This window comes from Phymastichus coffea, unplaced genomic scaffold (genome assembly GCF_024137745.1).
Source record: "Phymastichus coffea isolate CEN01 unplaced genomic scaffold, Cenicafe_Pcof_1.1 PCOF00028, whole genome shotgun sequence".
Classification (NCBI taxonomy): Eukaryota; Metazoa; Arthropoda; class Insecta; order Hymenoptera; family Eulophidae; genus Phymastichus; species Phymastichus coffea.
The window spans coordinates 290,785-311,990 of record NW_026706839.1 but is presented as its reverse complement, the minus strand read 5'-3'; the positions used below and the strand labels follow the sequence as shown (position 1 = coordinate 311,990).

Below are 21,206 nucleotides of genomic sequence, written 5' to 3'. Positions count from 1 at the left end.
TGTCGCGCCGCCGGGCGCGCGCACGCACCTCAACCGACTTTGAACGCCATCCCTCCTTCCTCGCCCACTTCTCATTTTCTCTCGCTCTCTCGTTCGCTTCCTCCGCTCTGTGTTTGAGCTTCTGCCTTTTTTTTTCTTTTATACATCGCGAGACGTCTCGCCGGCTTTCCACCCGAGAGACACGTGAAACGTTTCAATACCAAGTTGATAAGCTCTCTTTCGGGCGAGACGCTGTTGTCACGAAGCTAGTGCTTTCGGCGACGGTGACTGTGTCGCGTGATATCATTCCAATAATCACATCAAGCTACTAACCTGCCCGCCATCAATGTAATACTGTAATTGAACTTCGTTCGTTCGCTGGTCGTTGGAAGTGATATTCAAGTTTACGATTTTGTTTTCTTTTTTTTTTTTGTTTTCTGCATTTTCCATCGTTCGCATCAATCAAGCTCGGATCCGCAAAAATTCGTTGTCGTTCGTATACTCCGAGCAACGAGAAGCGATCCTCGATCTACATAAAAATCATCATCTGACAAACAACTCTTTCTGGCAAACCTTATTGTGAGATACGTGCAATTAAAATACAAAATATATGACAATTGCGCCGATTTAAAAATTTGATTTTAAATTTGACCTAACACGACAGTCGACACCAACGAGCATCGATATATCCATCAGTCGAGTTATTGACAATTTGTTAACAATAAACAGCACTTACAACCTGATCCTTCAACAAGACATGTCGCTTCTTCCTCAACATATCACGTACATAGGTGGCACGCGCCAATGTCTTCCGCTCGGCCTTTTACGGACATATAATCAAACATACACTTGCCCCGTTGTCGTACGTGCAAAGTTATATATTCCGGAAGTCGTACATGTTCTTCAACCTCTCCTCGTGCGCTGTTTATACGTCTTAGTTTTGCTCGCACTTACATCCGAAAAGCTTTACTTTGGCGAGCTTTGCGTCGAACTCTACGCTTTCTCCGCAGGCACTCACGAGGTGTTGTTCCACGTTTTCATTACGACCGATAAAAACGCTACAAGCTCTACAAGTTTTATGGATATTCCGAAATTATATCTAGTTTTAATGATCGTTCTAGCGCGCGCATACCCTGCGTCCCTAGATGATGCCGTCACTTTTACTCGAGGGGTGTAATTAGAGTGCGCCACGTAGACAAATTTATCGTAAGCTCCAATTTTCTTAGTCCCGACCAAGACTGGGAGCAAACAATAATAATAATAGTAATAAATAATAGTAACAATAAGAACAATAGTAATATTGCAAGAGTTTATTTACTTTACGAATATCAATTGTCTACAGCAATTGAGTTGAAAAAACTTGATAGAACTGGATCTATCATGAATGAGATATGCGAATTTCTCAATAGTTTGAAGTTTACCCACTTGCGTTTCATCTTGCGGGAAATAATCAAGTCGCTTTGCGCAGCAACAAGTCTTCGTCGAACATGTTCTCCAGATTGTGATATCTGTAAACAAACCATCGAAGCATTAATTATGTCAAAATCAACTGATTTATTTGGATCTCCCAAGCTTAAGCCGAGTATTTCTCCGACGTGGATTGCTTTTAGTCCACGAGTTCATATGTTGCTAAAACTTTTACGTACTGGTAAAGAAATTTCTCTTAAAAATTATTACGAAATTCGTTACAAAAATTACAGTAGGTAACCATGATCTTGGGACATCATGACTGATAGATCAAAATTATTAATAAACCATAATTTTTATCTCAACTCACCGACAAACTAAATCTTATCCTAAAAATTTTCGTGAAAAACGTACAATTTTCTTAGTGATGCTCAGTAAAATTTTACACTCATTCGCTGTAAAAATTCCCTCACTCTTCTGAATTAACTATATTCATGTTTGTTATTAAAGCCCTATATTTTTAAAGCAGATTTTATCAACTACAACTTGTCACTTCTTCCATTATATCTTACTTAAGAGCATGTAAAATATGACTCGTAAGAACATTTACTTAAAGACGAATTTTATAAAATGCATTTTGTTGTATTGTCAATAAATAATACACGAAGAATGTTAGCAAATAAATATATTAAAACCAATTTTTTATATTGAAGAATCTAACAATTGTTATTACTTTTAAATCCTTCGTACTTAATCGAAGTATGTTACTGGCGAGGACACGTCAAAGCGATTTGGATGTTTATTTGTTATATTGATTAAATTTGTAACCAATAAAAATTACCGTGACGAAATCATAAATTTTAACATGCGTAAACATAACGAATCTTGACAATCCCCTAATTAAAAAAAAATTTCCTTATAAAAATAAAACAATTTTTATTGTAAAAATTATTAAGTGTATTTTTTCAAGTTCACTTTCTAAAAATTAATAGAAATCATTATAAAGATTGACGAATGTCATCGATGTCCCAGGTTTACAGAGAACATCACCGTAATTTTTCAGAGAAATTTCTTTTCGTGTACACGGCTTCCAAATAATCGTTCCAGCTAAAATTCTTCGCAAGATTTCATATCCCCCTGTATTTAAAAAAAAAGTCGAATTTCGCCATAAAAGACGCAAAAACGAATTTAAATTTTCCAGAAGCATTTCAGTAGTTGAGCTAGATGCTGCATGAATCATAGGGGAAAAAGACGGCCACAGTTTCAACTTGACTATCCCGACTACTTCGACAAGGTTTCCCCAAATAACAATTCATACGTCGTGAGAGCATAGCTTTTATGAGAAAAGCTCGAGCGGCCAACGCAAACAATTCTCTTTCTGTCTCTCGCTAAACACTCGCGTACAAGCGAAATTAATATCGCTTTGAGAAACAGACGTCTCGTCGCGCGCGAATTATATATCTCAGGGCGCGCGCGCGTGGCTTAGAAATTCGTGCATTACATGCGCAAAGTTCCGTGCTCAATATGGATTGGCAGGATACCGAAATTCTCTCATTATGCAATTACCATCACGTAATTTTGCGCCGCTAGCATCTTGATTCGATTCGCGAACTGATATGCGTCGTGCGCTGAATTGTCGCTCGCGCATCGAGGCGATTATTGTCTTCTTCCTCGGCTAATTGTCAGCGGAAAGTTTTCTGAATTTATTTATACCGTCTGAGTGCTCAATGACATTATCTTACGGCAAATAATTTTATGACGTTAGATCAACTTTTGTTTCCTTTTTTTTTATAATATGTTGAGAAGATTGCTATGGAATATTTACAGTAACAAATTTTTAAGTACGTTTTAAGATTTATTCGGATCACGTGTACTATGAAGATAGACAAAAAACAATCTTCAAATTACTATTTCTACTGTAATAGCATTTCTAATTACATATTAAGCATAATTTTCTTGGTTTTTCTCAAAAGCCATAATTATTAATTATTACAAATTATTAATAATTATTAATTATTACAAATCATTAATAATTTGCTCTTTTAAAATTTATATTATCTATAGAAAATTGAATGTATTCAAAGGAATGTATCTATTACCATTTTCAAATTAGGTTCCACTTATTCGAGAAGTTCATCAAAGTATTTTATCCTAAATCCTTTATAGAATTAAGAAATGAACTATATCTTACAAATTTTATATTTTTATTTCGCTCAAAGGATAATTAATATATTTACAGTAATAATTTTTTGAAATGCAAAACTTACTTGTCGGTTGAAGTTTTTCTTAATTAATTTAATCATGAAGGCATATATTGATTTCATTTTCTTTCTATCTTCGCCCGTTCTAACCCAAAATTTACTTGAAATATTAACGTGCGAAAACTTGTTTCTCATTTCAAATTAATTTTTATTTTTTCCTGAAAACGTGTATAACATGAAACAACATTTTATCGCTCAATGAATAACAGTATCAAAGTCTCAGATCCGTCGCCTCGTACCAAACCGAACACCAATAAATTTCTATAAACAACAATATCGATCAGTAAAACTAGTAATCTCCTCATATCACTCGACGCATACGAAATGCAATTTGATAGACATCGACAGAGGAGAAAAAATTACCATACGCGTGCATCCTTTCCTACACACAACACGCCGATACCGTAAAGAAAGAAGAGGAGAAAAAAATTTATTTATCGCTTCCTCCCTAAAAAAGGAAAAGTGTGCACGAGAGGCTATTTCCTCTGCGAAGCGTGCTTGCAAGAGAGAGAGAGAGAGAGAGAGAGAGAGACTTGAAATTGATATGCAAGGTATATGAAGGTGTAGAGTGCAGCTTTCGCATGAGGAATGTGTTTCTCACTCGCTCGTCAGCATCATTTGGTCAGCGGCCGATCCTATAAACATACAATGGACAATGCCGAAAGTAAAACGAGGAACTTGGATTCCATGCGCTCAACAAATCCAGTCACGATCGGTGCCTAACAGATGCCGCATAGGAATCGATCCTTTTATTTTCTTCATTCGCATGTTAATATAGATAGATATACCCGCATGTATATGTATTTCTGCCTTGTATTTGTGTTCGTTTCTAATCTTTGACAAGTGATCTTTATCGCGGATTTTCCGCGGACCGCGAGCGACTTCATCGAAACGACGGTTCCACCTGCTGAGCTCCCACGTTATGTCGGTCTCAGTTTATCAGACGACTATCGAAGCTTGCAGCTGGACGAAGCGCCGAATGTCATTTACTATCTTTCGCCGCGCACCCCAAAATTCCGCTACCACGCATATTTATAAATTATTAATAATATAACATAAGGCGCGAGTACATTCAGGCAGCTCTTTTAAAATTTAAAACTCGACCAAGAAACTTGCTATCTGGAATACACGTCCTTCGACAATTTAATTAATTAGATGGAAATCCCTAACGAAAGAATGCTGCAAGTAGATTGTTTTACGTTGTACCATAACACACGCACAAGCATGTTAAAGATCCAGAGAAAAAGAACAAGAGTGATTGGTCACATTTACACGCGAGGATGATCGTGCCACGGAGGACTTTTAATCGATTCACGTTTGTATGCAAGTTGTTTCTTAGCTGTGGTGTGTTAAACACGCGTTGCGGTTTCCCAAGTGCCATTGAATATATAATTGTTGTGCATGCTGCCGTAAGTAATAAGATAGAGACGAATTAGAAAACAACCAAGCAATAAGTAGTTGAAAAAAAAACTTTTTCCAGGGTGTTATACATTCCTCATTTGAATCTAATATAACATAACGCTTGACAAGAGCGCGCATCGCCCTCTGTGGTACATCAGCTGTGACTAACAAGACGGCACCATGGAAGATAACATTTTTAACAAGCTTTTCCTTTTCGTTTGACAAACCAATTAATAATAGAATAGATCGTAGTAGTTTTAATTTAAAAAATTATGCGATAAAAATTTATCGGCTTCACCGCAATTTTGAAGTGAAAATTATTCTGAATAATTTATTCGAATGAATATCCAAAGAAATCAGAAATTACAAAGATGGAGTGATGACAGATTTAATTAGGAACAATTATTATAAATTATTTCGCGAACCTCGAACTATGCAGGAGCTCAGCATTACAGTACAACTGACCTTTCAATAAATTTGCAATCGATGACGAACGATAACATCGACATTTCAAAAACTTATTCGCACCATCGATAAATCATGCCATGAAATAAAAACAGAAAAGATCGAATGCACGCGGTGCATAGAATCCTCGACAGCCGTCGCGTGCGCGACCCACGTGCTCTCTCACCAAACTTTATTTTAGATTCCGTTCCCAAAATAAGACAGACTATACTCCGGCGTAGCTTAACTTGTATAGAACAGTCTTCGACAAGAGCTACATCAGATATTGCACGCTGCCTTCTACTTGTGCGTGGATTGTTCTGGTAATTATTATCCCTGACGATTTGGTTTGAATCTGAATTTGCGAGAAAAAACGATCTGCAAACTCGCGGCTGATTAGAATTGAAATCACATTTGCTGGAATATCATTGTGTTTTCTTATTAGAATTGCGATTTTTCTTGGTGTCAGTCGCGCTATAAGATATTGTGTAACTGATAATAACATTTATTTCTTTAGAAATACGCGAGATTGAAAAAAGTTGAGCGTGTAAGTTTTATATTGATTGAAGAAAAGTTCATATACCGTTTATATATATTTTTATTATTACTTTTTTTACAACATAAGACTTGCAAATAAAAGACGTAAGATTATACGATTTTACTATAGCGAAAGCATCATTTATAAAATTGAAATTTTACAACGTATTATAAACCAGATAATATTATACTGGTATTTTTCAAACTTGATTTGAATAGTGAATTCATGTTTTATACGGGAAAGATAACCTATATACACTGACTTTTTTTATATTATTTCAAATGTACGCCTCTAAAATCTTATACTATCTAGTTATTTTTTCAACTCACACTCGATTGAAACGTTATTTGAATATAAATAAATAAATTATGCCTTTCTTAAGAAAAAAACTTTTGATATTTTCAATTGATAGTAGAAATCGGTAATCAAAATTGTTAAAGCATTTATAAGGAATAAAATGTTATTTAAAATAAAGGATAATTCGCGCGTGATTGCACTTACCAGCGCATGCCCTGCGCAGAAATTTTAAAACGTTTACGTTTTACACATGCGTGTTGGCCAGTTTGGCATATCTGCCGATCGGCGTCTCATAGGAATTTACCGCCATCTAGACAAAAAGAAAGAAATTCTAGACTGCTGACTACGGTTAAGCAAGTGCGCACCATGCGCAAAGGACTTTAAGCCCGGACATTAATTCGCGATCCACGAAGTTGAAAAACCGAATTACTCTTGACGATTGAATGTTGATGACACTAAATAACGCTAAGTCAAGGGCTTATTTAGGCAAGTTGTACCCGCGTAATTTGCCAGAATAAATTTATTTAATGCTAATGATGCTCATTTCTCGAAAAGATATCAGATTTTGAATTTCGCGGCTCACAAATAACCTAGCAGTGTATATACCTGTACATTTAGGGAGTGTTCACACGAGATCCCTCTTCCTTCTTGACCCCAGGGCTATCTCCGTCCGAGATTTTATATGCATACGCCATCTCTATAACTTTGAGCTCAGTGGTAAGTTTCATAATGAATGCGAGATACGCATCTTAATCTATGAACTCGAAATTATAGAGATGGCGTGCGCATACAAAAACTCGGACGGAGATTGTCCCGGGATCGGAAAGGAAAAGGAACCCAGCGTGGACACTCCTTTATACATGTTACACACGCATAGCATAGATAGCTAAGATAGCTTGGATTGTGGATACTCACCTTCTTATTTTTGTCGTTTGTGTATGTTACAAGCCAAGGGAAAGAGTGAGAGGTTTGCTGGTTTGATCGTTAGTGTCCAACGACTAAATATAAGAAATTATTGTTTTAACTCTATCAGTAATAAATCTTATATATAGATGCACCAAATATGGAGAACAAGCAAGAAAATATAGAATCTGAGCCAACTGTCGAGCCAAAACAAGACGAAGTAAGTTTATATGATGACCGGGTACTGAAGGTTTTCACATAACCTCTCTGTTAATTTATGAAAACTCGCTGTCATTCAATGACAAATTTATTTTTATTTGCATTTTTTTAATATTTAAATGATTACAATTATTCTTTCTCTTACATGTCAAATTTTTTAACTTCTTTTACGAAGAAGCTTTGCAATTATTAACCTACTATTAACATAGGCTAATTATATTAATTCATACGTAATGAAGAGTGCAAAAAAGGATTTCTATTTCTATATTACATAATGAAATCTTTTAGTATTTCTTTTGCTCTTTAATTTCGAAAGAGAATCAATCATCTTTAGTTAATAGCTATTTTAAAAAATATATTTAAAAAATCATCTTTTAAAAATATTGTATAAAATGTTTCGAAAATTTTAGTAAAGATACTCATATAATTATTGCTAAAATATCATACAAATTTCCAGTTGTTATATGGAATAGTTCTCGCTGAAAAATTTTGTTTTGTCACAAAATTATTCTTTTTTATTTTTATAATAAGAGTAACCTTGATCGAATTGAGTTAAAATTTAATATAAATATTGTTTATTATGAACAATCAATGAAACTCATTATACAGCTCATTCAGTTTACATTCGCAAGGTATTTTATATTAAATTGTATGCATTTAACATGGTATTCTTGATATAAACAGTCATAATTTTTGACTGAAATAAATGTTTACATTCTATGAGGTTGCATTTTAAATCGTCAAATAAAGTTCTGTACAATCTATTTGATTATATCTCACTTGAGTTATCTTAAATAAAGCAAATGATGTGTTTGGTTTGTAAAATAAAATAAGAACCCTGGATGGTAACAATTGCCATATTTAACTAAAGTTTATTTATTACATAAACTATTCTTGTAAAGATTATAATAGTAGCTTTAAAGTGAGATCTTGCACAATCAATCTGATGTGAGTATACACGTAACTTTTTGATAATAATTGATAAAAACAGTGATTTTATTGAAAAAATTAAAAATCTAACTGCTTGTTGCACTATCAAGGCTATTGATTTTCCAAAGAAAATCATGACAAACATTGAAAGAATTCATTAGATAAAAAATATCTGAAAATTGCTAGTTGCTTAATAAAAAATAGATTAGTAACAATTGCAAAAAAACCATTAATTTTATAAAATTCATAAAGTAAATAATTAATTAATTAGAACAATTAAAAATTAAAGAATCTTAATTGCTAATAAATTGGCAGAGTTTTCAAAGTATCAATCTTTTGAAATGTTTTGAAAGTGTCAATTAAAAGTATTTTTTTTTTCTAGCCAAAGTCAGTTGTAGTCAGCAATAAAGAGAAGCGTAGTGGCAAAGATGAAAAATCCAGAAAGAAAGAGGATAAAAGTATAGAATATATTTTAAAAAGTCTCAATGGGCTGAATACACCAGAAGAAAAACTTTTTGCAGTATGCAAAAAATACAATGAAATCGTTGATGAGAATCGTAAATTACAAATGAATTTGAAGCAAATGGAAAAAAAAATTATAATGACTCAAAGAGAGAAAGAGCAATGTCAATCCGAAAAAAGTAAAGCTGTGTTAGCAAAGAGTCGATTAGAAAATTTATGTCGAGAGTTGCAGAGGCAAAATAAGGCAGTCAAAGAGGAAAGTTTATTGAAAATCAGAGAAGAGGAAGAAAAAAGAAAAGAAGTTTCTGCTAACTTCCAAAGTACACTGACAGAAATCACAACATTATGGGCTGAAACAAATGACAAAAATGTCAAACTACATGAAGATAATATTGAAATACACAAAAAGTTTAAGTCAGTATTTGACGAAATGGATATTAGGGAACAACATTTTGAAAGTATGCATCAAGTTATGAAACAAGAATTGCAAGTAGCTGATGCAAAACTTGCCAAAATGAATTTAGAAATGACTGAGGAAAGAGAAAATCTGCTAAAAGAGAAAAATCTTCTTTTATTAGTAAGAATTTTAAGATTGCAGTGATTATTCTGATAAAATATGATTTTTAGTTGAATTTATTTTTAATTTTCAGAAACTCACTGAATATCAAAATAAAATAAAGGAACTTCATGCAGTTGAATCAAACTTGCGAAGTCAAGTTCAAATGTACACAGAAAAATATGATGAATTTCAGAATGCTTTGAGTAAAAGCAATGAAATTTTTGGAGGATTCAATGCTGAAATGGAAAAGGTAAATTTTTAAATAACTTAGCTTACATGATTTTTTATCAAATGTAGATGACAAATTTTATAATTTTATTTTAAACAGATGTCTAAAAAAATATTGAAGCTAGAAAAGGATAACAATATGTGGAAAACACGCTGGGAAAACAGTCATGCTGCACTATTAGAAATGGTGACTGACAAACAAACCAGAGATGCCGAAATTGTTCAGTTAAATAAAAAATGTCAACTTCTTCAAGAATTGTGTAAAGCTTTTCAACAAGAAAGAGCAACTCTTTTAGTTGAATTAAAAGAAAAAACTATTGATCCTTCTATTGAGAACATTGAAGCAGAGTCAACATTAAATGGATTACCAGCTTTGAATAATGTAAAAGATAAGACTAATGATGAATATCAAATTGACAACAAGACTGATGAAACTATGTCAAAAGCAGATGGATCGTGTACTGAAAATAATAAAGAAATCAAACCTTTGAGTATAGATTCAAAAGAAGCCAATAAAAATGGAACAGTTGATACTGCTCTAGAAATTGTAAATAATGAAAATGAAATTAAGCTAATTGAAATACCTGTTACAGAAGTAGTACATTCTATTATTGATGAAGTTAGTCAACAAAGTAATTTAAATAATGAGAATAAACCGGATGCAATACAAGTGCCTGTCGAAATTCAAAATGAGAGTGAAACTTCAATAAATGAGATTCCAAAATCAAATTCAGAGCAGGTGACTGAATCTTTGGAAGTAAAAAATGAAGTTGTTAAATTGTTGGATAAAGAAAAAGCTACTGAAGTATTAGTGGAAAATGAGGCTTTGAATGATGAGAAGGATAAATCAGTTGTTCCTAACATTGACAATGATTCAACAACAAAAAATCAGATTGAAAGTTGCAATGCTTTAATTTCTAATGAAGATATTCAGAATTCTGTAAGCCATAAGAAACCAAAGGTACATTTTTCACAATTTTATGAAAACGTCTATATAATTGAATAATTTAAAAAAGTTAATTAAAAATATTCATTAAAAAAGTTTTTTTCATTAAAAAAAATTTTTTCATTAAAAAGAATTTTATTTCATATTATAGGATAGCAAAAAGAAGAAAAAATAATTGCTTTTTTGTCAAACTGCCTTTGAGAGTGGTAGAAAAAAGGAAATTGAGAACCAAAAAATCTTTACCCAGTAGATCCCAACTGACCATGTGTGAATCTTTTAGTTGTAAGAACTTATCACGAGTGAGATATTTATATGTAAGATAAGTGTTCTTTTTTATAAACACTATTTATGAGGTAACTCATTAATATGGATTTTTAAATATCTTGGAATGTAGAAATCATCTTAAAGGTAGATTTCTCTTAAAACTGGAGTTCCTGACTATTTTTAATTTTATTATAATAGTCATTAACATGAAGTATAAAATAATATCTTTTCATAGCATACTCATGTGAAACGAACAAAAAACAATTTTTAAGGATTAATTCGAAATAACTTGTCATAACTTAAGACTTTTTTTTGAGTTTTTATGTTGTATTGTAAAAATGCGATGTTTGCTTTGTTAGACGTACTATTTTTAATACTCCGTAACGACTGTTCATTCACAACTTAAGTGTTTTAGTATTTTTAAATTAACTGTTTATTTGAAATATCATTTTATACAACTGACACCATTTATTTTGTTATATATTCATCTAAGAGAAAATGCTTGTTCTTTAAATAACATTCTGCAGTTTATTTTACTAAATGTATGCCAGTATTTTTTTAATAGACGAAGTTATTCTCCAAAACAAGTGTGTAAGTGTGTTGAAAAAAATGTACATATTTATTAAAAATAAAATAAATTCAAAAGATAAAAAATTATTTAGTCTTATCAAAGTATTTGTCATGCGCATTTTCATTTTCTCTAAAGACTATAACAAAATTAATGATATAAAAAATAAATCGGCAAACAGAGTAAGACAAAAATAGAACGACTTGTACGATATTATTGCCGGCTTCTAAATAGGAGGAATCAATCAGCGTTTCCGATAGATAAATTACTTCTACAGTCACGAAAATATTGAACCAGGTTAAGCGTATATTTTCCCATTCTAAGTTCCATTCTACAGTCCAAATGGTAATAAAAAAATTGGTTAAAAATTTTAAATAGCTTTACTGGTCAAAGAATTTTGTGATCCTAGACACAAATTTTCCAGCGATAACGCTAGCTAATTCTCGCATATCTCTGAAATTGCTAAACTAATTTCAATGGGAGTGAGTTCATTGGAAGAGTATGCTAGAAAGGTGATCCTGTTTCATTAATATCTTCATTGAACTTTAACTTTGTGAGTAATTTTTTTGTAAAAAAATTTCTTGTTCATCTCTATAGTTACGACTTTTTATTGATTTGAGTTGGCACTGTAGACTATAGATGATTTGGTTTATGATAATTTGCTTTAACTTGAATACCTAGATTTGATCTTAAATAGTGAAATTGATTTTTGGTACAATGATCTTGCTCAAATGACTCCTTCATCGACAATTTATTTTTTGAGGCTATGCGAATATATCAAACAGTAATAACTTTTTTCTGAATTTACCTTGAAGGCTATAAAATCTAAAATGGCACTTTACAATACCAAAGGATATGACTATATTGATTTTGATTTTTAGGATCCACAGTACTCATGATATTTATTCCGAGTCAAAAAAGTTTGATCCAATTCGATTCAGTAAAGATAACGGCTTCCAGACATCTTTAATTTACCGTTTAGTCAGAGAATGTGCATTGACTATTATCTTATTTTTCAATTGATGTTCGTGCACGCTCCGTAATATGTAGAAATTCAATGAATCATATTTTTACAGGTGTCTTGTAGTCCTTAAAATCAAATTTTTTATTTTTTTTATCTTAAAAAGTAGAACAACAATATCAAATAGATATTCAGTTAAAAACATATTTTGAATTCCCAGACTGACGTGTACTTGAAACTGAATGAAAAAGAATACTAAGAGTGAAAAAAGAGGGTTCCACGCTATTAGAAATATTATTTTTTTCAAATTTAATTAATCACAATGTCATATTGAGCAGCTGCAAAGTTATTCAATTATTTAATAATAACAGTGTATGTACATAATCTAAATTTTTTAATTTCAGCGTATTTTGCGTGCTTCGTAAGATCGATATTGCATATTATCTTTTTAAATTATTGCAAACGAAAAAGTTATAAATATATTTTTAACTAACGAAATTCTTTTCAGACCTACATATTCCAACTCGTCTTACCAATCGATCATCTAATCTCTTTAAAGGTTACTTGGTTTGTTGTTGATTGTGAAAACAAATAGAAAACAATAGATTCTATCTTTATTTGAAGATTTTTTTTTCACTAAAGCGCTTAAAGAACAGATTACATAGTTTTCTATTTCGCGAGCTTTCTAAAATTCAGATATAAGCCACCACGTGTGTAAGTAAAAACCCTAAGCGGATCAAACGTAATTGTCTTTGGCGTTTGTTCGCAAGGTGTAATTGTGAATCTGCTAATAAAGTTGATTAAACCAAGCTTGGCCTGCAGATAGCCTAATCTTTCGCCTGTAACAAAACATTTTTATGGAAAACAAAGTGAAAAATTGTTCAACGAATGAAAAATTATACTTAAATAGAATTTAACGACGAAAGTGGCCGAAGCGTAAGGTTATAGCAAATAACTAAAACTAATTATTACCTATACAATTTCGTGGTCCCAGGCCGAAAGGAAAGAACGTAAATGGTACTATATTGTTTTTATTTTCATCGGAAAACCGATCTGGATCGAATATTTGAGGATTTGGCCAGTACTTTGGATCGGTTTGTAGACCCTTCATAGGTAACACAAGTGCTGTATTTTTCTGTATAGTTACATTGGTGCCAGGGAACGTATAATCATTATCTGCTATTCGATCCACCCACGCAAGCACTGGATATAATCTCATCGTTTCATTAATCACCATATGTAAATATGGAATACTCGTTACCTGAACAATTATTAACGTTTAAGAAGTAATTTGTACCACGCCAATCATGTAGCATTATTTGCAGATCACGGCATTTAAAATATACATCTCACCCATTCATAAGTTAATTTACCACCTGCTTTTTCCATAGCAGTTAGAATCTCTTCTCGTAGCTTATTTTGTATTTCCTGATTTTTCGCTAATTCGTACAGAGCAAATGACATTGTCGTGGAAGAAGTTTCAAATCCGGCGGAAAAGAATATCGCTGCTTGAGCAATCAGTTGATCTAGATTCAACTCTAATTACGATAGAAAAAAAACCGTAAAAATAATTAATTTCAATTTTAACGTAATTGCGAGTTTAGCGACATTTTAAATGAAAATAAAATGAGGCCTCTTGTAACGTGTAACAGCGTTTGAATATCATATAGTGTAACATCAACATATATTTAACATAAAATAATACATACTGTAAGCACCATCGATTTGACTTTCATTCATTTGAATGAGTGCGTCGACTAAATCGTCTCTCTTCTGTCTGCTCTTTATTCTCTCCTTTATTACATAGTGAAAGGTGTCCATTATAAAATCGGACCCATCGCCGAAGAATTTCGGATTTGTCAAAGGCCTCAAAGCTGGCACAAAGAAAATAGCTAAGGTTTCTAAATGACGTAAGTAGGTACTCTTGAACATTGCTCTGCCATATCTTCGAAATTCGGCTTTTGGATTCAACAAAGAATTGAATTTCATGCCGTAAGCCGATATACCGATAAAATCTGTCGTGAGACTTGCGCATGTTTCTTTAACGTCCACAGGCTTACCAATTTTATCTGAGTAAAATAACAGATTTTCCTCAATATTTATACATATTTGAGTAGTACGCTAGACTCGATTAAGTATAAGTCTAATGGGAGAATGATTAAACGTTTTGGTCCGAATAACACAATTAACGTTATCTACGTTGATCTACTTCGTACAAAATATTAACCGATTTGAGCTTAAATTTTCGACATTTATCCTTATTGCATGTTAATTCTTACCATCAATATCTAATTTATCACAATAAATTTGGAAGTCCTCGTTAATTTCCATAAACAGATGAAACATCTTTTTAAGTCTTCCCGTTGTGAATAATGGAGTCAATTTTTGACGTAATTGTTTCCATGGTGGATTATTGATGAGGAAAACGTTAAACGATCCTAGCACGTCATTTTTATAGCCCGCCATCAATCTGTTACTAAAATTGTGGAAATCTTTGACAAAAACACGCCTTAGGAGTTCTGGCTCTCGCACCATTAAGTATGGCCGATCCATGGCATAAAAACCGATCAACTTTTCGCCTTCGCCAATTTTATAAACATCTTGTAGAAAATCGTAAGCAGTTTGTTTCCCAAGAATACATTCCCGGATATTTCCAAATAAAATACTTGGGGGAAGATACTTAACACCGATTTTCTTCCATTGGTTGAAATTTCTTGTTAAATAGAAATAAAGACCCAAGAGTAATAAAGTTATGTAGAAAAATAAATCTTGTGTCCAATTTGTTGTTAGAATAGCCATTCTAACGTACAAGTATTTACCAATAATTTCTAGAAATTAATAGAAACAGATTTCTATTAATTTCTATTACGTAATGTTACAGGATCTCAGACTACTTGTTTCTTTCGCGACAACTTATCTGATACTAACTTGAGTTCGGAAATAGCTGGAAGCAAACGAAGTGCAATCGAGTATGACATCACTGATTGCAATATCAATCATATAGATTTATTTGTAAATAATAAGATAAAATATAATATTTTCTAGTAATTTTATGGGATACTAGTTTATAGTCAAATTAAATGAAATCCATTTTTTTAGATTATTCTCAAATACATAAGTTTCTTAAAAAAAAAAATCAGATAAAATACTACTTGAATATACATGTTAGCTAGTGATCCACCTCAAAATGGCTTCCTCGATTTTTATAATGTTAGTAGATTTATCTCCTTTTTTCACACTTAAATGTATTATTAATTGATTTCTTAACTATTGTAAACATACAAGTAAAAGGTAGGGTAAATTTAAATCTATGAACTTATTCCTGCAAAGTTTTGGTCGAGGCTTAATCGTGAAGGATAAAAAAAGTTTTAGAAATTGAATTATTTTTAGTGAAACATTTCCTAATATGTAAACATTTACTATGATTGTCTAAAGGTCACTCACTTTTCCTACTTCAGTACTATCTTAGTTTACGATATAGTCTATGTAGATAATTTGCACTCGATTATTTTAAGGCTAACGGAAGCCTTTGTTCATCGGCTTTATCTATATAAACGATATATCAAGGGTTGTGACAGCGATCGCAGCATGATTGCCGGATACATGCAACACTACCATATATGAGTAAATTTATTATGAATTTTTCTGTTACCCATATATTATTTAAATATTTTATTTCGTAAACCGATAATTAATGTTCACTAATCATCAAATGACAAATAATTTTTTTTCCTCGTAGAAAGTAAAAAGCGAAACTATTACACATAGTATTCTACTAACTTTTTACTTTTTTAAAAGTTTTTTTTACAATCGTAACGGTGAAGTGTTCATCTCTGCTCTTGTAGATAAGGATTCCACTCTCGGTTCAACTCTCACTCCAACGCTATTTTTTTGACTTTTCTCAAAGTCTTGTTCCCAAGTTGGTAGCTAGATTGTGGCACAAAGCATGCGTGATCCCTTTCTTTATTTTTTTAACCTGAAAACTATACCCTGACTACTTGAAAACTCATAAACTCTTGACACTCGTACTGCTTATTCTACATAGTAATAATAACAATTATACGAAAAAATCTATTAGTATCTGTTGTACTATTTGATAAAAAAAAAGATTTAAATGCATCTTTAAAAATAACTATTGAATCAATTAGAATTTTCAGCTTAAATTATTACAATTTATAAACCGATAGACAAAGTAGTTTTAAATAATAATTTTGTAAGTATCTCTACACACATAAATAACCAACTGTAGCGTGGGTAAAAGCCACGCAAACGATACGTAACGAGACATGTCTAGTGACAAGCCTCAATCAAGTGCTTTCCATCAAAGCTCAAGGGAAATTTTGGGACTTCGGAGGAAATTCGCTTCCAAGTCCTTGAATAAGGTCTGTTCAATTAAGCATGTAGCCCTCTGACTTGAGTCTGCCGACAGGCAGATTAGCACTCTGAAACAGTCACTCGCATCCTCAACAGTTTTTCGTCAGGAAGCCAGGTAACCAAGCTAAGAACCAATTCCTAGTTTTGTAGTGTGCAGAGCTACAATTGAGAATTTTGAACAGAAATAATAGTAAGGGAAACTCAAATAATTTTCCATCTTTCCCTTTAGCTCGTCATCCGCTTTAAAGCCCATTCCTCGAGTGCATAGATACTATTATCGTTTCAACAATAATCTATCCCAATTCAAGCGAGAAATCATAGCTCTGGCAAACAAAGAACTACGAGATTGCGTCACCCTCAGACGTTGTGGTGTGTAGCTGCGAAGCCATATAACACACGTTGCAATTAAACAATTAATTTGACTTTGTTCTAACGACTGATAAGATTCGCTGTAGTTTATATTTGAAAACGCAACGCGCACTAGAACTTAAAGCGAGGAAATGAACATTCTCGTTAAATACTACAAATTAATCCAAGTTTAACGAAGCGGCTGCTGAACAAAGTGAAAAATAATAATGCATCTGCATTTTCATCTTTGACTGCCATCTGAAATTCCTTAACGATGCAATTTCAGTTTTTATAGGGAGAGATAGAGAGAGATTTTTCGAACGGCTTAGCAACTGATTACAATATCTGGTGCATATCGTAAAAATATTATTCAGTTGAGTGCGGTAGATTTTTCATCCTAGTAACGCGCTAAAGGGAGATTAGATAAGTTAGCTAAAAAGTCCGCTTGACTGATACCGGTTTTTCTGCGATGGAAATTTAATCGAAGACGACTTACTAAATGATTAATTGGAAATGTAATCTTTGTTTGTTAATGATACTAAAGTAAAATGTATACTTATCGAACAATGACATATTGATCGATGTCATTGCTTGATACGATGTGCGATGAAAAATACGTTTAGTTGATATATTTTTAGTATTTAAAGAAGTTTTTTTTCTGTGACAATATTTGTCTGTATTTTTGTTAACTTTGTAAAAAATATAATCTCAAAAGTTACGAAATGCGTAAGTTCAATTGACGAAAAATTATGTTACGATATTTTCATCAAAAAAGGACACCCGGAATCCCCTAGTCAGTAAATAAAAGTACATATCTAATTTCGGCAAAAACTATAAAATACCATGCTATAAAAAGTGTCTCAAAATGTTTTCGCTTCAATCTTTCAAAAAGTAACAATCACGTTTTCGACGCGTAGAGCCATCAAGGCTAAAAATTTTGCCTCAAAATAATTTAAATAAAACACAAGTAACTTACATAGTTCATAAATTGGTAGTAAAAAAAAATCTAAGCTGAACATTTGTCATGAAAATGAAGCTTGTAGAACATTTGAAATTTAATTTAATTTAGCGTTTGCAATGCACACTGAATATTTATAAGCTCATAAGATACGTCCTTGATGGCGTGAGCGTTTGTTCGGCTAAAAGCTGCAAATATTTGAAGAGGTAATTTCATGGATGTGATTCCCTTTCGTCCAGAATAATAGCCTATAGAAATACTTTAATTTCACAGTATGCGTAGTATTTCAAAAGTCTAGTTGATGGAAAGATTATCGTGTACATCCATACACACGCGTACGCGCGATGGATTACGAGTCCACGAGGCCTGGGGTTAACATCTCACAAGGTCGCTATTATAAATTGTAGAAATGTGAAGAAGTTATCTGAATATTCAATCGTAAATGATGGTAAAGTATAGAGGTGTACAAACTAGATCAGGCCATTCGGTATATTTTTATTTAGTTAATCTTAACGGTTCGGTCGCTGAACTAACTGATATATTATCATAAATATGAGAAAATAATATAAAAACACCAACTTCTTTCTTTTGTTAATTGGTGTTGGTATCAAATTATTTACAATGTTTAGGCTGATATTTTGGAGTTCAAAGTTGATTAATCTGTATATTCTGAATTGACCAATCAACTAATGATACGTCCACTAAAGTCTTTTCTTTCTTCTGAAGAGTAAAATAAACAAATATATTTTTGTAATAAATGCATTAGCTTAGTTGCAGATCTATATCGGACAAATAACTAAAATATAAGATAGAAAGAGAGAAAAGTGATATAGATACGATCTTACGACCCTCAAAGCACTCGTACAATGTAACGCACGCGTTAGTTCTGTGATTCACCTGGCACCCAGCAAACGCGATAATCTCAATAGATTTAATTAGATCTTGTATATATGTTCATAGTGTCTCCTTAAAGTTTAGGTCAAAGTAATTGAGTTTGTTTATTTAACACGTATCTAGCTTGTGATTCAAATTTTTTATGTAATCAACTACTTGTCGTAATATACTAATCGCATATACCATATTACCATTACCACTCCATTGATAACCAAGTAAGTCTCTTAGGTACGCGATCGAATTCGTCGAACAATGGGTAATTTGAGTGGTAGCATCACCTTGGCAAACCAAGAACGACCGTACTGTTGAGTAATTCATACTTAAAAATGCTTATAAACAACCATTTATATGAATTTTATATAACTTTCATTCTTGCCGAGCCTTGAATGTACAGTACTTGTAAGCGACCAGCCATAGCGAGCGAAATGATCGAAACGATGAAAAGAATGACCATATATGGTCGCTGTTTGTTTACCAGTGCATATATTCATTGTTTCACGTAGCTTTGCCTATACGCTCGCGATGTCTCGATGGTCTGTACATTACGATCAGTACAAATCGTAATGTCACCGTGGTCGACTAAGCCAAATATACAGATTTTATGAAAAAGTTTTCACAAAGTTCTATTAATATCAATAAATGCTCGTTCGAACATTTCCATAGCTTATAATGTAGCGAAGAGTCATGGTTTTTTCTTAAAACATTTCTTACGATTTTCAAGTGTTATAATGATACAGCACTTACTCGGCAAAACAATTATATTCATCCACCACAACGCCCGCTATTTTGCGATTAGTACGAACCCGGAACTGGAGATATTTTTCAAAAATCGAGGTATTGTCTCTGTATAGATTAAAGTTTCACAGGTGCGCGTGGTGATGACTTACTGAATTATTCATTACAAACATCGTCTTCCTCACAAATGGTTGTCAACGCCTAATTTTAAAGTCTTCGAAAAAGTGGCTTTTAGCGACTGTAATAGAACCATTTTTTCATCTCGAAGTGCTTAGAATAAGCTTTAGTTTTTTCTCTTATAAGTTTCGAAATCTGGAATGAGTATGTGGCCTATGAAAACACTATTTATTAATTGAAACAAATCTAACTCAAAGACTTGAGCGCACGATTCTAAAAGTTAAAGTGAACAAGAAACATTTTTATTTGTGCTCGGTCAAGAGTCGAGATCTTTTTACTTTACTAATTTTCTTTTCGTTTAGAAAGGTTTTCTAAAAATTTAAGAAAATGTTTTCGAGAAAATTAAAAAAGAAATTAATTTGAAAACATTGATAATGTAGTATCGTTACTTTTTCTAGTCAACTTTTTAATAAGAATTTTTAAATATACAACTGACAAGGAACCCTTGTAAGGTGTCCGCCTCCGATTTTTATGTAACTGTAATATGTTGTAGAACGTACAAAATAAGAGACACGTATTTTTTTTATCGACGGGAGGGATTTTATAGGGGGTGAAAACAACCCTTAAAATGACCCCTTTAAGTAATCTTTTCTCAATATCTCTAAAAAAATTGAATATTGATATAATTCTAATGCCAAATTGTTTATCATAAAATGGCAGTTTTATGTCAATTATTTGTACCCTAAAGGATTACAACTTCTAATTTTTTTTAGTAAAAATATTCCTTTGTTTTTAATTTTTCGAGTACCAGCTTTTCAAAATCGCTTGAATTAAATTAAAATATACATTTTTGTAAAGAAAACGGAAAATTGTAGTCAAGACGTTTCGGAAATTTCATCAAAAAATCGATTTATGGGGATTACCTGCCCTTATATTCACAAAATTTCAAAGTTAATAAAAAATATTCCTTAGTGGAGTATAATATTCATATAATTGTGATACTAATTTTTTTTCATATACAGACTGTTTTATGAAGATTATTTGTGAATTAAGGAGTTATTTTTGTTTAACAGAAAAAATTACCAGGAAATTAAAAATATTGGAAACGACCGGTCAAACCATAGTTCTTTTATAGCTAGATTTGAAATGTCATCTCGCTGTATTTATGAACTAATTTTAATAATTTAGTAATTGAATAATAATAGTAATAAAAAGCAATGAAGTTTAACAAGAAACTGTTCGATTATCAGCAGTTGAGAAATTCCAACGATAACTTGTTACGACTTGAATACCTCGAGATGGTTTTTCAAGTTATTATTTTAAAAATGTTGTTAAGTAAGTTCGAGATTCTAAATTCAAATTTTACCATAGAAAAGAACACGAAGTATCGGTCTCTCGGGTTCACGTCGATCC

At 32.3% G+C, this 21,206-nt stretch overlaps 2 protein-coding genes across 2 annotated transcripts; one reads left to right on the top strand and one right to left on the bottom strand.

Moving 5' to 3' along the window:
* The first annotated feature begins 7,245 nt into the window (after positions 1 to 7,245).
* Positions 7,246 to 11,478, top strand: LOC131662739 (gamma-taxilin). Its single transcript, XM_058932619.1, has 5 exons — positions 7,246 to 7,450; positions 8,762 to 9,418; positions 9,492 to 9,650; positions 9,729 to 10,589; positions 10,726 to 11,478. Exons 1-5 carry the CDS (start codon positions 7,391 to 7,393, stop codon positions 10,747 to 10,749), a joined length of 1,761 nt encoding a protein of 586 aa, XP_058788602.1. The 5' UTR covers positions 7,246 to 7,390; the 3' UTR covers positions 10,750 to 11,478.
* A 1,472-nt stretch (positions 11,479 to 12,950) lies between these two features.
* On the bottom strand, positions 12,951 to 15,266 carry LOC131662898 (cytochrome P450 6k1-like). Its single transcript, XM_058932877.1, has 5 exons — positions 14,647 to 15,266; positions 14,077 to 14,436; positions 13,721 to 13,905; positions 13,340 to 13,628; positions 12,951 to 13,206 (listed from the first exon to the last, which is right to left on the bottom strand). The coding sequence occupies exons 1-5, from the start codon at positions 15,164 to 15,166 to the stop codon at positions 13,037 to 13,039; spliced, it is 1,524 nt and encodes a 507-aa protein (XP_058788860.1). The 5' UTR covers positions 15,167 to 15,266; the 3' UTR covers positions 12,951 to 13,036.
* Between the last annotated feature and the right edge of the window lie 5,940 nt (positions 15,267 to 21,206).